At 36.8% G+C, this 20,365-nt stretch overlaps 1 protein-coding gene, 2 long non-coding RNA genes and 1 pseudogene across 4 annotated transcripts; 2 read left to right on the top strand and 2 right to left on the bottom strand.

Moving 5' to 3' along the window:
• Positions 1 to 3,469: 3,469 nt before the first annotated feature.
• LOC103422748 (putative disease resistance RPP13-like protein 1) lies at positions 3,470 to 8,130 on the top strand (annotated as a pseudogene).
• A 292-nt stretch (positions 8,131 to 8,422) lies between these two features.
• LOC139189272 (uncharacterized) lies at positions 8,423 to 9,622 on the bottom strand. Its single transcript, XR_011572985.1, has 2 exons — positions 9,419 to 9,622; positions 8,423 to 8,635 (listed from the first exon to the last, which is right to left on the bottom strand). It is a non-coding gene; the product is annotated as an uncharacterized lncRNA (long non-coding RNA).
• Positions 9,623 to 10,083: 461 nt separating this feature from the next.
• On the bottom strand, positions 10,084 to 11,984 carry LOC103451447 (uncharacterized). 2 transcript variants are annotated; one of them, XR_011572982.1, is made up of 3 exons: positions 11,489 to 11,984; positions 10,521 to 10,796; positions 10,084 to 10,416 (listed from the first exon to the last, which is right to left on the bottom strand). It is a non-coding gene; the product is annotated as an uncharacterized lncRNA (long non-coding RNA). The 2 variants fall into 2 exon arrangements; XR_011572983.1 differs by lacking the exon at positions 10,084 to 10,416 and having other exon boundaries at positions 10,603 to 10,804; positions 11,489 to 11,628.
• Positions 11,985 to 13,320: 1,336 nt separating this feature from the next.
• LOC139189270 (uncharacterized) lies at positions 13,321 to 20,302 on the top strand. The gene is made up of 8 exons (XM_070807867.1): positions 13,321 to 13,360; positions 13,707 to 13,743; positions 14,370 to 14,482; positions 15,297 to 16,679; positions 16,793 to 16,822; positions 17,569 to 17,668; positions 19,800 to 19,879; positions 20,082 to 20,302. Exons 4-6 carry the CDS (start codon positions 15,551 to 15,553, stop codon positions 17,589 to 17,591), a joined length of 1,182 nt encoding a protein of 393 aa, XP_070663968.1. The 5' UTR covers positions 13,321 to 13,360; positions 13,707 to 13,743; positions 14,370 to 14,482; positions 15,297 to 15,550; the 3' UTR covers positions 17,592 to 17,668; positions 19,800 to 19,879; positions 20,082 to 20,302.
• The last annotated feature ends 63 nt before the right edge of the window (positions 20,303 to 20,365 follow it).

The raw sequence follows: 20,365 nt of genomic DNA, 5'->3' as shown, positions 1-20,365 counted from the left end.
TCCCATTCCTCTTGTCCCACTCCCCTTATGTAAACGCGCCATGAATTCTTTCCTAATCCATATAGAACAAGAATTTGTGCACCTTTAGCTGTCCTAATACAATCCTAAACAAAATAGGACTCTAACATTGACAAGTTAAATCCTAACAATCTCTACTTTGGTGAGTTAAACCAAGTCTTGACTATTGCACCCTTAGAGTATCTCGAACCTTCTTGAAGCAGCTCTAGAAATCTTCTAGAACCATTACCTTGGAAAACTTCTTATCTTCTCATTGCATCTCAAGTGAGGAGGCCCTCCACCTTAATCAATGAACTAGATTGATCAAGTTCAAGCAACGCTTGAATTTCTTGGCCGACATTATCTAGATAAGAAAATATGCGGCATTGTCGTCCATGTGAACCTTTCCAACCCAAATCTTCTTGGACTCCACCCAATCTGGGATTCCTTAATGGGTAAAGCTATTCACACTCATTTTTACCTCCCACACACCCTTGTTAATTTTTGTTCATTGATTTTCTTCACTTCATTCGATCTGTTGGTCGTAAATTGAGAATGGTGTGTACGAATTAAAAATGAGACCTCACTTCAATATGCTTTGATCTTCCATGAAAACCCTGATTCTTTGCCAAGTGAATTACATTGTCACATTTCAACTTCACGTAATCTTGAGTGATTCCCATTTGGCTAGCCAAGCCACTAAGCTAAATTGCTTCCTTTACAACTTGGGTTAGAGCAATATGTGTACTTTGCTTTTGTGGTTGACAAAGTTGTAATTGGTTGCAGTAGTGCCCTCCAGCTGATTGGTCCTCTTGCGTATATAAAGACATAACTAGAAGTTGACAATCTATTGTCCAAGTCTCCTGCATATTCGACATCAACATATCCCACCACTCCAGAATTTACTTTTTGATTCTTAAACATAATCCTATGTTGCCAAAAACCTCTTAAGTAACACATAATCCACTTGACTCCAGCCTAATGTTACTTTCCTGGATATTCCATGTACTTGGAAACTACACTGATTGCTTGAGCTAGGTCGGGTCGTGTGCATACCATTGCGTACATTAGGCAACCCAAGACATTAGCATAAGGCACATTCTCCATCACTTGTTTCTCTCTTGGACCTAAGACATTGTTGGCCACTTAATCTATAGTAAGCCGCCGAATTAAAGAGCCGAAACTACCTTTACTTCTAGTATGTTGAACTTCTCAAGAACCTTTTGAATATACTTGGCTTGTGATATCCAGATTCTACCACAAATCCTTTCTCTTTGAATTTTCATGCCAAGGATTTTTGTGCAAAACGTAGATCCTTCATGTCAAAGTCCTTGGTCAACATGTTCTTCAAGTTGTTCCTTACTTTGGTTATCTGCATTGGTATATGCAAATGATACATTTCTTTGCTTCATAATAACGCAATACTCACAAAAGTGGAGTTTGCAAAATGACACGCCTTATAGTAGGCCTCTCTTTTATAATTCTTGCAAACCCTTCTGACTAATATGCCCTAGCCTATAATAAAAAGGTCAGTCTTGTCTTTTTTATTGTGCTTGGTGGAAACGACTGCACCCTCTATTATCATAGTCCCGATGAGCTTGTACAACTTATTGTACTATATGTCAGCCTGTATTACCACCAGTGATCCTTTGGTCACCTCAAGTCTTTCTTCTTTAGAACTATACTGTCTTGTCTAAAGTACCTAAGGAGATCAAAATTCTTCTTTAGTCTAGGGACATATCTGACATTTCTCAAAGCTCATATCACTCCATTAAACATCCTGAATCTAACAATGTCGATCTCTTTAGAGGACATGGCCAATCATCCGTCATTAAAACTATTCTGCTACTGACCTCTTTGTAGGTATCGAACCATTCTCTTACCTAACACATATGGAATGTGTATCGGATTTCCAATATCCAACTTATGAAAGCCTTGAAGCCCCAAGTTACCTAAAAAAGCTCATTGTCACTCTCCTATTCGGTGATTGTACTAGCTAAACATCATTTTCTTCCATCGTATCTTTCTTCTCCTTCCAAATCTTGCAGTTCCTCTTCTAATGATCAGCATAACCACATTCGAAGCAGCCTTCTTTCTTTTCCGTTTTCTTCTTGGATTTTGACCAACCCATGTTGGTGTTTTTCTCTTCCATTTGCCAAGCAATTATGGAATACGTGATCTTTAATATCATCTCATTAGGCAAAGCCCGAATAATTCATTCTTGAGAAACAGTTTATCGGACACGGATTTGCCCCTATAAACCTTCTCCAAGTTGTCATATTCTTCCTTAATAGTCATCATTTCTGTAACATAGGACCTGACTGATTTCGTGAGATGAGTCTCGATGGAACTCTTGGTCTTCTTGAGAATATTGGTCCACGTTGCTTCTATCATGGTCGGTCTCACCAAGGAGTGCATCATCTAAATCATGATGTATCAATACATGATTCATCATCCTTTGCCAATCCATGAAGTCATCCTTGCCATCAAAATGTTTTAACACATACCTTAAGCTTCTTAAACCTGCTATCAGCATTCCTCTTTCCATCGCAGAACACCTTGAACCAAGCTCTTGATACCAATTGTAAAATTTCAACTCCCCGTCTAGGTTATGTTCTTTGATGTATCTAGCAGTACACTAAGCTTAGCAAATAGAGATAACATATAAACACACAATATTTATCCTTGTTCAGCAGAACTTTTGCCTACGTCCTGTTGTGATTTCTCTAGATAGAGAAATCATGGCTTATTTAATTAACAATAAAGTATACAATACTTTTGCAAACCATATGACTAATCTCATTCCCTCTCTTCTCTTACTTGTCTTAGTTTTTCTGCTTCTAGCCACACCCTATTTGTAAGTATAGGGTGTTGTTTACATGCCTATATGTGCACCTTTAGCTTTTCTAATACAATCCTAAACAAAGTAGGACTCTAATACCGACGAGCAAAATCCTAACATGCTCTACAAAGTGTGTCTCAAAACATGTGTGCCCCCAATCCTAACTCTATGTATAACTAATCATCATTGCATAAACCATCTTGTTATGATTTCAATGGAAATTGGTACGGGAATAGCTGGCTCTTATTTTTGGCAGAAAAAAAGTGTTCCAAATTTATGTGCAAAAAGAAAAACATTTCTGACAAGAACAATCCTGAGGCCAATTTGTTTACTATACTCATGACATATCTCTGAGCTTGTAACTATGACACAAATCATAATTTTTGATTCGATAAATACTAAAAGCTTTGAGAAAATTCGGTGAGACAACAAAACTAGAATTTATGTAACTTTTTCTTAACGAGTTTCATTTTTTTGCAGTTCCACGGTTGACATTGCTCAAGCTTCCCCGTAACATTTGCTTACTTGTTCTTGGATTGGGTGCCTCACTTCACTCTTTCAATCTTGATACCTTCCTTTCTCCTGAAGAAGCTGTTAATAAACACGATCCTGAAGAAGTTCTTATAAGCTATGTCACTAGGAGAGGTCTTTATTTCTGGATTACTTCAAGTGTTACTTGAAAGGTTGACATCTCGTGAGACGCTGAGCTACTTTAGACGCCTACTTGGCGTTGGCAAAGAGCCGGACAAATGGAATTCAATGTTGTTTGCTATTCAAGCAGTACTGAATGACGCGGAGGAGAAGCAGTTGACGAGCCGAGCAGTGAAATTGTGGCTGGATGGTCTTAGAGACTTGGCTTATGATGTGGAAGACATATTGGACAAGTATTCAACCGAGATATTGCGACGCCAAATAAAGAAGAAACATTGGGCTACCACAAGCAAAGTATGAGGATTGTTTTCTGATGTTAAATTTAACTATAACTTGAGCTCAGAAATAAAGAAGATTACTGATCGGTTACGTGAGATAGTGGAACGGAAAAACCAACTTGGTTTAAATGAGGGGACGCCATCTACTAAGGAATGGCATGTGTCACCAAGTTCCTATCTACCAGAAGGACCTGTGATTGGAAGGGATACAGACAAGATGAAGATTATTGACTTGTTGGTGAAAGAAGCACCCCGTGTCGTCAACTTTCATGTAGTTGCCATTGTCGGTATGCCTGGAGTGGGAAAGACAACACTTGCAAGGCATGTATATGATGATGACGCGACAAAAGAGTTTAACCTAAAAGTGTGGGTATCTGTGTCGGATGACTTCAATCTTGAGAGAGTGACAAAGGCAATTCTTGAATCCGCCACATCTGGTCTTGCAAAGGAGTACAAGGAATTCAACCAGGTTCAAGAAAGTTTGAGTAAGGAGCTCGCAGGAAAAAAGTTTCTAATTTTTTTAGACGATGTTTGGAATACATGTGTCTATGATTTGTGGATAAAATTGCAGTCCCCCTTTCGTGTTGGAGCATTAGGAAGTAAGATAGTTGTGACAACACGTGATGCAAATGTTGCAAACATGATGGGATCCACTGTTTATCAATTGGGTGGCATAACAGACGATCAATGTTGGGAAGTCTTTGAGCAGCATTCGCTCTTGGACATTACCAATAAAAGGCCGCAAAAGTTTGAGTTGATAAAGGAGAAAATTGTTGCAAAATGCCGCGGATTGCCATTGGCTGCAAGGACTCTTGGAGGTCTTCTACGTTGTAAACAAGTGGAAGAATGGGAGGCAATCTTAAACAACAAGATGTGGAGTCTATCAGACGATAGTGGCATTCTCCCGGTATTAAAATTGAGCTATCACTATCTCCCTTCGAGTTTGAAACGGTGCTTCGCCTATTGTTCCCTACTTCCAAATGACTATGAGTTCGGGGAGAAGCAGTTGATCCTTCTGTGGATGGCAGAAGGTTTGATTCAACAAAGAGTAGAGGACAAGAAACAATTGGAAGAAGTAGGCAGTGACTATTTTCAAGAGTTATTGTCCAGGTCATTATTTCAAAAGGCAAGCAAAAGCAATGATAAGTATGTAATGCATGACCTTATTGGTGAGTTGGCGCGGTGGGCTGCAGCTGAAATATGCTTTTCATTGGAGGACAAGGAAAATTGTGACTTGCATCCAATGGCTCGTCATATGTCTTATGTCAGTGGTAGGTTTGATGGGGTTAAAAAATTTGAGGCCATTTCCAAAGTTAAACATTTGAGGACATTCCTGCCATTTGCACAAGATTTAATTCGGCTTTCACAATATAATCGGAACTATCTAACTCGTCGGCTTACATTTGATCTATTGCCAGAACTGCGAATCTTACGGGTGCTTTCTTTGAATGGCTATGAAATAACCGAGCTGCCCAATTCCATTGGTAAATTGTGGAATCTACGGTATCTGGACCTTTCTTATACAAAGATAAAGAGTTTGCCTCCATCAACAACCACTCTTTGCAATCTGCAAACATTGTTATTAAAAGGTTGTTCTAAATTGAAGGCATTGCCCTCAAACTTGAGTAATCTAATTAATTTGCGGCATCTCAACAATTCCAGTGGATTGGAAGGAATGCCTCCGCATATAGGTCGATTGACGAATCTGCAATCCTTGTCGTATTTTGTGGTAGGCAAAGGTAGTGATCAGTCTGGGATAAGAGAGATAGGGTCCCTACTGCATCTCCGAGGGACATTGTGCCTCTCAAGATTGGAGAATGTGGTTGATGCTAAGGATGCTAGTGAGGCCAAGTTAATAGACAAGGAGAGGCTTGATTCATTACAGCTGGAATGGTCTAATTTGAGCGGATCGAGGGAAATGGAGTTGGGTGTGCTTGACATGTTACAACCTCCTAAAAATCTCAAAGAGCTCACCATTGAAGGTTATGCTGGATTGAAATTTTCATCGTGGATTGGAGATCCTCTGTTCTCTAACATGGTCCGTGTAAGCTTATACAATTGTGCAAGTTGTCATCTCTTGCCACCAGTTGGACAGTTGCCTTGCCTTAAAGAACTTTATATCGGGGGAATGACTGCCGTGGAAATCATTGGTCCTGAATTCTACGGAGAGGGTAGTTTGCCTTTTCGAGTATTAAAGATTCTCAAGTTTTCGGAGATGGAGCAGTGGGAGAAATGGCTGCCTTTCGATCAGGATAAGGGAAGTGGTGTTTTCCCTAGCCTAAAAATGCTTTTAGTCCAAGGCTGCCCTAAATTGGAGGGTGAGTTGCCGAAGAAACTTAATTCGTTATCAAAGCTTGAGATTTATAGGTGCAAGGAATTGGTGGTGGAAATTGCCAATTATGAACACGCGAGTGAAGTAAGCATCCATGGTTGCAAAGCGCTTGTGCATACTAGCGCAGAGGTTGACTTTAAGTTATTAGAGACCATGAGGCTTTCAAATATTTTGGAGCCGCGGTTGGGAGCAAGGGGACTTACGAAAGGATTGGGCAAGATTAAGGAGTTGAAGATTAGTGGTTGTGAGGAGCTGACGTCTTCACTGGAAAAAGAGGATAGATGTTTCCCACACCTGATTTCTCTTGTTCGTTTGGTTATTGAAGGCAACTCTGCCCTTGTTGAAGATCTCGGAAAAGAATTGGAGGGGTTGCTGCAGGTTCCAATTTTAGCTTGCAAGCTTGAATATCTGGAAATAAACAACTGTGAACGTCTTTCGAAGCTGCCGAAGGGGTTGCGTCAGTTGTCGTTTCTTCAAGAGCTTCACATAAGCCACTGTTCAAGTCTAGTTTCTTTTCCAGATGTTGGCCTGCCACCTTCTCTTAAAGTCTTGGAGATTCACTACTGTCCCTCTCTGACGTATATTGCAAAATATCAGATTCCCCAAAATCTGAAAAGAATAGAGATATGGGAGTGTGGAAGTTTGAAATCATTAGTGGAGGAGGAGAAGGAGCTCGTTGTTTCTTGTTCATCTTCTTTTTCTGTTTCTCTTGAGCACTTGGAGGTACATGGTTGTCCATCTCTGACATCGTTATCACCGAGAGGCCAGCTTTACAGGGCGCTTAAACACCTTGAGATATATGCATGTGAAGGGCTAGAGTTAATAGCATCAGACCGGTTCTTCCACGACAACACTAATAATTGTCTTGAATATATTAGTATTGACACGTGTCCAAATCTGAAATCCTTACCGGAGGGCCTATGCCACCTCACCAATCTTCAAGCTTTTATTGTTAGGGACTGCGGAAAATTGGAGGTGTCACCGGAAGACATTCGCAATCTCACGTCTCTTAAGGAATTGGAGATTGACTGCTTGGAAGGTTTGACTTCCTTTCCTCCCAACCTCACATCACTTGTAATTTCTAAACTCAAGAGTTGTAAGCGGCTCTGGGAGTTGGAGTGGGGGTTGCACAAACTCTCCTCCCTTAGAAAGTTGGTGATCGAAAGTGAAGATCCAGATGTGTTGTCATTTCCACCTGATGGGAAGGAGGAGATGCTGCTCCCCAATTCTCTCTCTGGACTCACAATTTGTGGCTTCCCAAATCTGAAGAAACTTGGCCGAGGCCTTCAATTCCTCACCTCTCTTCAGACTCTGAAACTATTTCATTGTCCAAATCTGAAGAAACTCGGCAATGGCATTCAATTCCTCACCTCTCTTCAGACTCTGCAACTAATTGCTTGTCCAAAGCTCGCATCCATTCCAGAGGAAGGCCTGCCTCTTTCACTTGGGAAACTTCTGATCTTAGGGTGTTCTCTACTAAAAGAGAGATGTCAACCTGGAAAAGGACGATACTGGCCCAAAATATCCCGCATTCCTTGCCTACAAATAGATTGTACGTGGCTCTGAAGATCCAGGTACTTCCAGTTTCTAAAAAAATGTTATTTAAATCAAAATGTCTAAAAAAATGTGTTAAAAACACAGCATGCAATTCATTTACAACTTTCATGTGGCAAGTTTTCCATACACTCTTTCACCATTAATTATCCGACCATATCCAGCTTTCTCCATGCAGTGGGTCGAGCGACCAGGTCCTTGGTGCGTGCATGCCTGACACATGAACCAGTTCCGGCATAAGTCCAGACTTGAGCTTATGCAGACACTACGGGTGAGTAACTTGCTGATAACCTCCTCCCATAGAGAGCAGAGAAAGGAACACGCTGAAACTGTAAATACATTTATCATTGTATATTATCTATATATATATAACTGTGATTACGTAAGAATTCTACCATGTAACAAATCTTTCAATAAATTGTGAATATATAGTTATTTTCTCTGCCACAATGATGAATGAATCGAATATTTTACGAGTCTTTCTCCAAACCTCAGTTGCATTGGTAAATGCCCTTATCAATTTGTGCTAAAATCCCCTTTGCGTATCAAGAGTATAGCATGTCCATGAGAGGACTGCCATTTTTAGCGGTTTTGCGATCTTCCAAAGTAAAGAATGGAGTTCCAATTCCAATGTAGATTTCTTTGTGCCTGCTATGATGAATAGTCCACACTACAACCTCATGGACGGCACCATCTATTTTGATGAAACTCATCCCACGAGTAATCTCCAATTCATTTTCTCCAATGAGTTTCCAAATTTCAGTTGCATTTTCGTTTTCTCCAGCGTTGGCAAACATACTCCCTGCTACTTTGTATCTGTCACTAGACATTGGTTCCAGTTCAGTAAAGTGCTTGAACGCAAGGTTCCCTCTCCTCAGGTCACCATGTGTCCGTACCCAATTAGGCTTTTCTGGCATTGACATGACGAGCTCTTCCTCCTCTTCCTGCCACTGGGCACTCCATATTCTCCTTTCTATATAACTGTTTTCGAATTAAGCCCAATTCTCTAAACAAAAATTCAAATCTTGCTCAAAAGGAACAACCAAGAACTAAAAACCCAATAAACCTTAAAATTTCACAGACATAATCAACCAATCAGATACCAAAGAACCCAAGTGTGACAGAGCCCAAATCTCAGAACCCAAGTGTGACATAATCAACCTGCAAGCAGCGATAGTAATGGAAAATAGAGAACATGAAGTAGAAGGGAGCAGGGGTTCCAATATATTTTTTGGTTTGTATTTCTGTTTGTAAATTAGAGGTCGCACTTGGTGCGATGGCAAGTGCCTTCGCCCATGAGCGGTAGGTCTCGGGTTCGAGACTTGGGAGCAGCCTCTCCATAAATGGAGGTAAGGCTAGCCGACATTCACCTCTCCCAGACCCTGCGTAAAGCGGGAGCCTTGTGCACTGGGTACAACCTTTTTATTTCTGTTTGTAAATTCTGATCTAATACAATTCAGGGAGCTCAGCTCCCTTTTATAGACTTTCACCTTTAATGCCAGCTGCATTTCTAACAGACTTCACTAAAAACAAGAAAAGCCTAACAAATCCAATATTAAACTCCTCATAGTGATTACGCCAATCACTAAATCCTAAGTTCATAACAAAGTGGTACGAATAATAAAACATGAAATTCAAAACTTTAAGCACCTGATGACCAGACTTACAGGAAAATCAAGTACAATGAAAGATTGAAACAAACTTGCAGACGTATACATACATCTATATATATAGAGTATATTATTGCAATGCATAGATGCTGACCTGGTAGAGAAGAACCTGCAAAGAAGACGACTTTGTGTTCTTCTGGAAATTGGAGTTGATTATTGGGTGCTCTGCCTCCAGAGCTTTCAATAGCACATTAGGAGCAAAAAACAACAATTTCACAGATAAAATTCAACTAAATTTCTCTGAGGCATTCACAGAGCAGACCCAAATTTCCCAATTTTGCTTCAGGTTTCTTCCATTTCCCACCATCTTTATATCTTGATTCATTTCCTCCCAACCTGACATCACTTGGAATTTATAAAGTCGAGAGTTGTAAGCGGCTCTGGGAGTTGGAGTGGGGGTTGCACAAACTCTCCTCTCTTAGAAAGTTGTTGATCAGAAGTGAAGATCCAGATGTGTTGTCATTTCCACCTGATGGGAAGGAGGAGATGCTGCTCCCAAATCTCTCACTGAACTCGAAATTTATGACTTCCTAAATCTGAAGAAAATCAGCAAGGGCATTCAATTCCTCACCTCTCTTCAGACTCTGAGCCTCGAAGATTGTCCAAAGCTAGCATCCATTCCAGAAGAGGGCCTGCCTCTTTCACTTGGGTTACTTTCGATCGTCAGGTGTCCTTTACAAAAAGAGAGAAGTCAACCTGGAAAAGGACGATACTAGCCCAAAATATCCCACATTCCTTGCCTAAAAATAGATTATACGATGCTCTGAAGATCCATGTACTTTCAATTTCAAACAACATCAAGAGTTTAATGTTATTTAAATAAAAATGTCTAAAACATGTGTTAAAACACAGCATGCAATCCATTTACAACTTTCATGTTGCAAGTTTTCCATACTCTTTCAACATTAATTATCCGATCATCTCCAGCTTTCTCCATGCAGCGGGTCGAGCGACTTGGTCCTTGGTGCGTGCATGCTTGACACATGAACCAGTTCCGGCACAAGTCCAAACTTGAGCTTATGCAGACACCAAGGGTGAGTAACTTTCTGATAACCTCCTCCCACAGAGAGCAGAGAGAGGAACATGCTGAAACTGGAAATACATTTATCAGTAACAAATCTTTCGGTTAATTGTACAGCTATCTTATATGTCATGATGATGAATGATTCGAATATTTTAAGAGTCGTTCTCCAAACCTCAGTTGCACTGGTGTATGCTCTTATTAATTTGTGCTGAAAGCCCCTTTACGTATCAAGAGTATTGCATGTCCATGAGAGGATTGCCTTTTTTTGCGGTTTTGTAGTCTTCCAACGTAAAGAAAGGAGTTCCAATTTCATTTTCATCAATGACCAACAATCTTAGACATTGGTTCCAGTTCAGTAAAGTGCTTGAACGCAAGGTTCCCTCTCCTCAGGTCACCATGTGTACGTACCGAATTAGGCTTTTCTGGCATTGACATGATGCCCGGCTTTCTATAAAACTGTTTTCAAATTAAGCCCAATTCTCTAAACAAAAATTCAAATCTTGCTTAAAAGGAACAACCAAGAACTAAAAACCCAATAAACCCAAAAAGTTCAGACATAATCAACCAATCAGATACCAAAGAACCCAAGTGTGATAGAGCCCAAATCTCATAACCCTATCTCAACCAGCAAGCAGCGATGGTAATGGCAAATGGAGAAGATGAAGTAGAAGGGAGCAGGGCTCCAATATATTTTTTGGTTTGTATTTCTGTTTGTAAATTAAGAGGTCGCACTTGGTGCGATGGCAAGTGCTTTCGCCCATGAGCGGTAGGTCTCGGGTTCGAGACTTGGGAGCGGCCTCTCCATAAAGGCTAGCCGACATTCACCTCTCCCAGACCCTGCGTAAAGCGGGAGCCTTGTGCATGGGTACGACCTTTTATTTCTGTTTGTAAATTCTGATCTGATACAATTCTGGGAACTCAGCTCCTTTCTAACAGACTTCACTAAAACAGGAATAAGCCTAACAAATCCAATATTAAACTCCTAATAGTGATTAAGCCAATCACTAAATTCAAAACTTTAAGCACCTGATGACCAGATTTACTGGAAAATCTAGTACAGTGAAAGATTGAAACAAACTTGCAGACGTATACATACATCTATATATATAGAGTATATTATTGCAATGCATAGATGCTGACCTGGTAGAGAAGAACCTGCAAAGAAGACGACTTTGTGTTCGTCTGGAAATTGGAGTTGATTATTGGGTGCTCTGCCTCCAGAGATTTCAATAGCACATTAGGAGCAAAAAACAACAATTTCACATATAAATTCAACTAAATTTCTCTGAGGCATTCAAAGAGTAGACCCAAATTTCCCAATTTTGCTTCGGGTTTCTTCCATTTCCCACCATCTTATATCTTGATTCTGACCTAAGTGATAGAATTTGTTAATTTTGAAGAGATGGAGGATCCCAAAAAAAAAAAAAAAAACACGAAGGGTTGTGGGAGGATTTTCTTGTGGATTGCTCCCCTGACGCGAAAACTTGTGGATTGAGAAAAGGGTGATGTGCATGTGGGGATGATTTGCTTGGGATCAATACACATCCATTCCTTCATTACTTGATGGTAAGGTCTCGAGGGATAAGTCGATGGCGAAGGCCGACGTACGGCGATTCGGAAAAACTTGCAGAGGAGCGGCCCGGAGGCGGCGTTGTTGCAGGGTAAGAGCGTTAAAGTAGCAGATAGACCACGCAGGCTAAATCCGTCATTTTACTTAAAAATAAAAAAGTATTAGAAACCATTAATTTAAAAAATGTCAATTTTTATAAAAACTTTCAAATATATTCAAAATTCCACTTAAATAGATATAAGTACCCTCAATTGATATTATACCTATACTAAAACCCCAAAACCGCGTTACTGTTCACGGACAGTGCGCGGACTAAAATACCCCTCGATTTGTTTGTTAAGCCAAATTTTTGCCATCTTTTCCACAGTGAAAAGACTGCCTTGCCCTCGAAGGCCACGGGTTGATCCTTTCCTGTTTCGATTTCTTTGGATGCTCTTTCCTTTTTTCTAAATTGTTGTCGCCGTTCTCAGCCATTTTGGGATTAGCTTTCTTTATCTCTCAAACCCTAATTTTTCTCCCTTTTGAATCTCATCTCTGTCCGCTCGCGCCGGTCAATCGGTTTATAAAAATTTCCTCTGTCCGGTCGCTGTCGCTGCTTCGTATAAAAAGTTAGCTTTGCTGTGGTGAGGCACGGTCTCGAACCCTAATTTTTCAACCTTTATGTTCTCATCTCTCTCTGCTCGCTCCGAACGGTTCGTTTGTAAAAATTCATCTCTGTGCCGTCGTTGTCACTGCTTGGTATAAAAAGTTGGCTTTGCTGTCTTCAATTCCTTTTTCGTGAGTTTTGTGATTTCCTTCTGTCTACAGTTTTTTTTTTTTTTTTTTTGATATGTTTACATGCGTTTTGTCTGTCAATTTTTTTTTCTTTTCTAGATATCGTTTGGACCGATGGTGTGAATGTGTTCTTTGGTTTTGTTTTTTATTTCAGAAGGTGTGGCTGTTCTTTTTTTTTTTTGACCCTTTGTTATCTGCTGTTGTAACATTTTTCATGATTTCTGGAACTTGGGTTTTAAACAATTGGAGTACTATTAGATTCTTATCATTATGTGCAAATTATTGGTGATTTGGATTGCTGCCTGAGATTTAGAGAATGGCTCGCAACTTTAATTTCTTTTTGCTACATTATTACTGTTTTCAAATTTTTTATTGCTGGTTATTGATGATTTGTAACCTGTGAGAGCTTCAATCTGTTGGAATTTTGGGTTATTGCATCATCGGAATTTGGGTGGTCCAAAATTTGAATTAGAAGAAACCCATTTGATTAATATTTTTGGTGGATTGACTCTCTCTGTGTTTTCTCTGTTATTTCTTGCCCAGTTGGAAAGTGGAAGCCCCAAATTTGAGCTTAGAGCTTTAATTTCTTAATCATTCGTTTCTCTGCACTCTCATCAGTCAGTCTTGATACTCTCTCAGAGGAGCCTACATATTTAAACGTGTTGCTGGTATGTGATTCTCGCTCCATCTCATCTTTTTTTTTTAATCTTACTGGGTAATTTTCAAACCTTTTATAGTAGTTTTCCAGGTCTGTTAAACAGTTCTCCATTTGATTCCAGTTGATTGCTTAATTGAGGTTTTTTGTTTCTGTTTTTCGATCTTTCATTAGTTCATTGGCTTTCATGTTGGGCTTAAGGAAATGGGAAATCATTAATTGGCATTGTTCAAGATATGATTCTGTTTTTTTATTTATTTGTGAAACGACTTGGCTGATGAAGAAAGTAGTTTTTTGCATATAGATTACACACATATGGGCTGATCTATCTTTCCTAATAAATTTCCCATTTGTTTCAGGTATAAAATTTTCTCATCTATTTGCAAACAAGTTTGGGTATGTTCTTACTTCTCGCAAAATGTTTTGTTTTTAGTAATTAGGCAGGCTTAATGTATATGACATTATTTTTGTTTTTTGGCAGCAAATCACAGTACAAAGGTGAGCCAATTATTCTCATGGTCTTCATTTTTATAATTTATTTCCTTGGTTAATTTATTAATCTTAGTGAAGGTGTAATTATTGTGTAATTAACTTTTTTTCTTGATTCTATTCCCTTTATTTATGTGATTTTAAGCGGTGGGAAGCTGTTGCATACCTTGCATGCAATAAGTATAAAATTTGATGTCTTTTTATGAGCTTTCCCAAACACCACCCCCCCCCCCCCCCAAAAAATAAAATTAGTGGAAATGCTCAATCTTTTTGTTTACAAAGGATATCTCCGATTTTGGCTTGGGTATCAGGCCTTCTTAATTATCATCTATTAATCTTTCCATTCATAGTGAAGCTTAATTTTCAACCTGTTTTGGGGTGGCCACGTGAACCATTCTTTGTCTTTCTGTTCACCAAGCACATTTTCATCCTGACTGTTATTTGTACACTGTTTGTTTTTTCATGTGTATCGATTTTGTTACCGATGATTTTTTTTATTGATATAATGTGATGATTTCTCTTGACAAATACAGGTGCTTGAAAAATTTCAACTCTGCAAGTTGGAAAAAAAAGGAGGGTTTCAAAATACTGTGCTTTCACGCTGTGGCGTCTTTGTCTTTGTGTTTGAAAGATTTCTGTACTAAAGGTGAGTGAGCTAAAATTTTGGAATTGTTAAGATCAAATTTTAAGTATTTGTTTCGATTTTGTTTTATAAAGTATGAATAAACTTGGTATTTCCTTTAACTTTAAATTGAAATCCTAATTTTGATGGTTTGTTCATAATTAATGTTTGTTATGTTTTTTTGCTGTGTGATTTATGTGTTAATATTTTTTTCACTTTTTTTTTCTTTTTTTTTCCCATCTTTTTTGCAGCTCTTCGCTTTTCCTCATAACAATTTGTTTTCAACATGTCTAAAAGATCTATAAATGCGTTGGTCAATGATGATAACAACAAAAAACAAACAAATAGTGATAATGAATATAATGTCTTGGTTCAGTGTGACCATCAGCCAAGAAAAGTGTGTAGAACCAGTTATCTTGAAAATCATGAAAACGCTGTTTTATCTCAGATTGATACATTTCTTCGAACTCCATATTTTAAACATCAGTGTAGTAGTAGTGGATCAGCTGTTGTACAATGCGATTTGAAAAATGCTAATTATGATAAAGTGCAGCATACTGCATCTGTTGAAAAAATTGTTCAGCCTTCTGATCGAAAAGGTAAAAAACCTATTAATTTGTTGGATAATTCTGATAACATGGCTGAAAAAACGATTGATCCTCAAAATTACAATCTTATGAACAAGGGCCAAGCATTCTTCCAGAAAAGCAGAACTGGTATGTTTTTTAATTTATATAAAAATATATTTCTGTTATCGTGTAAATTTATATTTAGTTTATTGCATATCTTTTCTAAGTCCTGTTTTCTTTCTTTTCTTTCCTGTGTATTTTTTTTGCAGGGGTTTTAAAAGATTATGTGGATTTTGGGGATAAGAATTATAAATGTAGTCACTGCGGTGCCTATTTTTGGTTGAAAGAGTCTCTTAAGCAAGTATGTAAAAAAGATGAACCTATTTTCACTCTTTGTTGTCAACAAGGAAAAATTGCTTTTCCAAATCCAAAACCAACACCGCCTTTTTTAGAATCTTTGCTTGATCCAAATGGTGGTCCAAAAAGTTTATCATTTCGAGAAAATATTAGAGCTTACAATTCTATGTTTTCATTTACTTCGATGGGAGCCAAAATTGATCACTCAATTAATGATGGTTCAGGTCCTTATATTTTCAAAATTAGTGGTCAAGTTTGCCATTTGATGGGATCTCTGTTGCCTGCTGACAATGAGTGTCCAAAATTTGCACAATTATATGTCTATGATACATACAATGAAGTACAAAATCGATTGAAGGCTTTTGAATCTGATGGAAATAATAGAAAGCTTGATCCAAAAATTGTTGAAGGTTTGATTAAGATGTTTGATATGTCAAATGAGTTAGTTAAGCTTTTTCGAACAGCAAGAGATAAGTTTGAAACTAATAGACTCACTTCTTTGAAAATGAGATTATCAGCAAGAGAAACAACAGATGGTAAACAATATGACCAACCAACAAGTGATGAAATAAGTGGTCTGATAGTTGGTGATATAGGACTTGCTGATTCTAATAGAGATATTATTATTGAGTCTAAAAGTGAAGGATTAAAGCGTGTTACAAAATTAAATCCAAAATTTATGTCTTTGCAATATCCTCTTCTTTTCCCATACGGTGAAGATGGTTATAGACCTGATTTAAAATGGAACAAAAATTATAAGGGTTCAGAGACTAAAAGACAAAGGATACCCATGAGAGCTTTTATAGCGTATCAAATTCAAGAACGAGAACCATGCTTAACAACATTGTTAAAAGGGGGGAGACTTTTTCAACAATATTTGGTTGATTCTTATGCAACACTTGAAGAAGATAGGTTAGATTACATTAGGCAAAACCAAAAAAATTTAAGAAGTGAAGTTTACAAAGGAATTTATGATGCGATGTCAAGGGGTGATAATGATGCAAACAATTTGGGACAAAAAATTGTATTGCCTGCTTCATACACAGGGAGTCCTAGATATATGATTAATAATTATCAAGATGCAATGGCTATTTGCAGAGAATATGGACATCCTGATTTATTCATAACATTCACATGCAATATAAAGTGGCCAGAAATCATAAGAGAATTTCAGAAAAAACCAGGATTCAAACCTGAAGATAGGCCTGATATAATTTCCAGAGTATTTAAAATGAAACTCGATGATATGCTTCACTTTATAAAATCTGGAAAACCTTTTGGAGAAGTTGAAGCAAGTAAGTCTCTAAGAGTCCTTCTTTTCCTTTATTAATGTTTATTTATTTTTCTCTGACCTAACATAATTTTTTTTCTCTGTTTGTTTGTTTTCTTTTATTTTTCTTATAAACAGATGTTTGCACGATTGAATTTCAAAAAAGAGGTTTGCCTCATTCTCATATATTAATATGGTTAAAATCAAACTTCAAGTGTCATTCCTCATGTGATATAGATTCTATTATTTCAGCTGAAATACCGGATAAAATTGTTAATCCAAAGCTTTATGAAATTGTTAATCAATTTATGATTCATGGTCCATGTGGTCACATTAATTCAAAGTCTCCTTGCATGCGAGAAAATAAGTGTTCAAAAAATTTTCCAAAACCATATAAAAATGAAACACTATTTGAGCCTAATGGTTTTCCAATTTATAAGCGTTGTGACGATGATACAAAATTTTTCATAAAAAATGGCATCAAAATTGATAATAGCTTTGTTGTTCCTTATAATGCAGAACTACTTTTGAGATACAATGCTCATATAAATGTTGAATCATGTTGTCAATCTATGCTTATAAAGTATTTGTTCAAATATATTAATAAAGGTTCAGATAGAGCACGGTTACTTCTTCAAGAAGATTCAAATGATGAAATATTAGCATATCTCAATTGTAGATACATATCACCATATGAGGCTGTTTGGAGATTGTTCCAATATTCAATACATTATAGAGAACCTTCTGTTGAGCGATTACCTGTCCATTTACCATTAGAACAAAACATTGTTTTCAGTGGTAATCAATCATTGGAATCAATTATTAATCAAAGAGCTTCTGAACATACTATGTTAACAGCTTGGTTTGAAGCAAATAAAATTTATAATGAATCACGCTTGCTAACTTATGCTCAGATGCCATCCAAGTTTTTATATGATGGACGACAGAAGTTTTGGAAGCCAAGGAAACGCAAAGGATCAATTGGTAGGATAGCATATGTGCACCCTGCATCTGGTGAGTTATATTATTTAAGAATGCTTTTAAATTTGAAAAAAGGTGCATTGAATTTTGATGATATCAAAACTGTTAATGGTGTTCTCCATTCTTCATATCAAGCTGCATGTAAATCATTAGGATTATTAGGTGATGATAAAGAATGGTTAGATGCTTTATCAACTGCTACACATGTTGCATCATCTCCTCAGTTAAGACAATTATTTGTTACAATAGTTTTGTTTTGCGATGTTGCAAATCCTGAAATTCTTTTTGATACTCATTGGAAAAATATGTATGACGATATTTTATACAAGCTGCAAAAAACTTTTGCAATTCCTAATATGATTGTTCCGGAAGATGAACTAAAAAATTCTGTCTTATTTGAGCTAGAATTACTTTTTAACAATGCATCTAGCTCTTTGCAAAAACATTGTTTGCCAATGCCTGATGAAAAAAAGATGCTAGAAATAAAAAATAAACTTTTAAGAGAAGAATTAAATTATGATTGTCAAGAATTATATAGAAAACATGAAATATTGAAATCACAACTTAATGAAGAACAAAAATATGTATATGATACTGTTATAGATACTGTAAATACAAGAAAACAAGGATTATTTTTTGTCTATGGCCATGGAGGTACTGGAAAAACATTTTTATGGGATACAATTATAAGTAAGCTTAGATCTGAAGGCAAAATTGTTTTAGCTGTGGCATCATCAGGAATAGCATCATTATTATTACCAAATGGTAGAACAGCTCACTCTAGGTTTAAAATTCCGTTGGTTATTACTGATACATCAATTTGTCCAATAAAGAAAAAAACTCATCTTGCCACATTAATTGAAAAAACTGATTTGATTATATGGGATGAGGCACCTATGAATCATAAATATTGTTTTGAAGCATTGGATAAATCACTTTCTGATATTCTATCACATTTACATGCTCCGAATAACATTGTTCCATTTGGTGGTAAACCCCTTTTATTAGGAGGTGATTTTCGACAAATATTACCTGTTATTCCTGGAGCAAACAAAGAAGATATAATAAATGCTTCTTTAAACAATTCTTATTTGTGGCCACATTTTAAAATTTTTCGTTTAAAAGAAAATATGAGGTTGTTAAGAAATGATATAAGCATTGATGAAAAACAAAAAATCAAAGATTTTGCAAATTGGATTTTAAAAGTAGGTGATGGAGAAATTGATAACATAGATGCACTAAATGATTCAAATGACATTGATACATCTGTGATTGAAATACCTAAAGATTTAATAATCCATTCTTCCACAAACCCAATTGCTGCAATCTTTTGTGCAACTTTTCCCAATTTTGAAAATTCTTTTGACGATTTTGTATATCTAAGAGAACGAGCTATTATTACACCTCGAAACACAACTGTGTCGGATGTAAATGATTATATAACTAATTTATTACCTAGAGAACATCATACATTTTTAAGTTATGATTCTTTGTGTTCTTCAAATGGAAATTTTGAAAATCTTGAAACAATGTATCCTACAGAATTTTTAAACAAACTTGATTTCAACGGTTTGCCTACACACAATCTCATTTTAAAAGTGTGAATGCCAATTATGTTATTACGAAATTTAAACCAATCTTTGGGTTTATGCAATGGAACTAGATTGATTGTGACACAATTATTTGATAGAATTATTGAGGCTAAAATTCTTGCTGGAACTAATATTGGTCACAAAGTTTTCATTCCAAGAATCACTCTTGCAGCAACTGAAAGCAAATGGCCTTTTATTTTCAAAAGACGCCAATTTCCAGTTAGACCATGTTATGCAATGACCATTAATAAAAGCCAAGGACAATCTTTGAAACAAGTTGGATTATATCTTCCTGAACCTGTTTTTACTCATGGTCAATTATATGTTGCATTATCTAGAGTTACATCAAGAAAAGGTTTAAAAATATTGATAGGAAATGGAGAAAACAATTTAAACAATTATACAAAAAATATAGTATTTAAAGACGTGTTACAAAATTTACAATAATTTGTTTATAATCATGAGTACATATTGAGCAATTTATATAGTTATCATTTGATCACCTTCTTTTGTTAAATACTTTCTTACTGCTACATTAATATTCTTACCCACTTTTGTTCAACCAAATGCAGGTTACCTTCATTGGAACTACTGTTTTTAGTTTGCTTACATAGGAAATAAATGCTGCAATTGCACATTTATTTTAATTATGGTAAAGCCTCAAAACTATTCCATCTGCCTATCCTATTTTTTAATATTTCCTTAAACATATAGTATATATCCATTTCCAATTTTCTACCTAAATTAAAAAAAGAATTCAAACATTTTCAAAGAGATTAAACATGTTCTAATAAACAAAGTTTTTACAATTGCTTTTTCAATGTATAGTGAGATGTTAACCTCTTCCTCCGCAGATTCAATGAAAAGAAGACACATGACAAATTCAACAACCAAGTTGCAGCTACAACAAATATGTTAAGCACAGTATAAAAGCAAAGATTATTAGGTATGGCCTAAATCCTCAACTACAATGGAATGACTTAATGGTATGTTTTTCTTAACTTTCTTTTCTTTGCTGATTCCCGTTTAAATTCAATATTTACTAACCTTTCTCTTCAGAGGAATTCGTTGCTACCAATGTATGTATATACAAACGATCTTCGTTTTTACCTAATCTGAATACATAGCTTATTCCTTG

This window comes from Malus domestica, chromosome 11, assembly GCF_042453785.1.
Source record: "Malus domestica chromosome 11, GDT2T_hap1".
In the NCBI taxonomy this organism is placed as follows: domain Eukaryota; kingdom Viridiplantae; phylum Streptophyta; class Magnoliopsida; order Rosales; family Rosaceae; genus Malus; species Malus domestica.
This window is presented reverse-complemented; position numbering and strand designations above follow the sequence as displayed.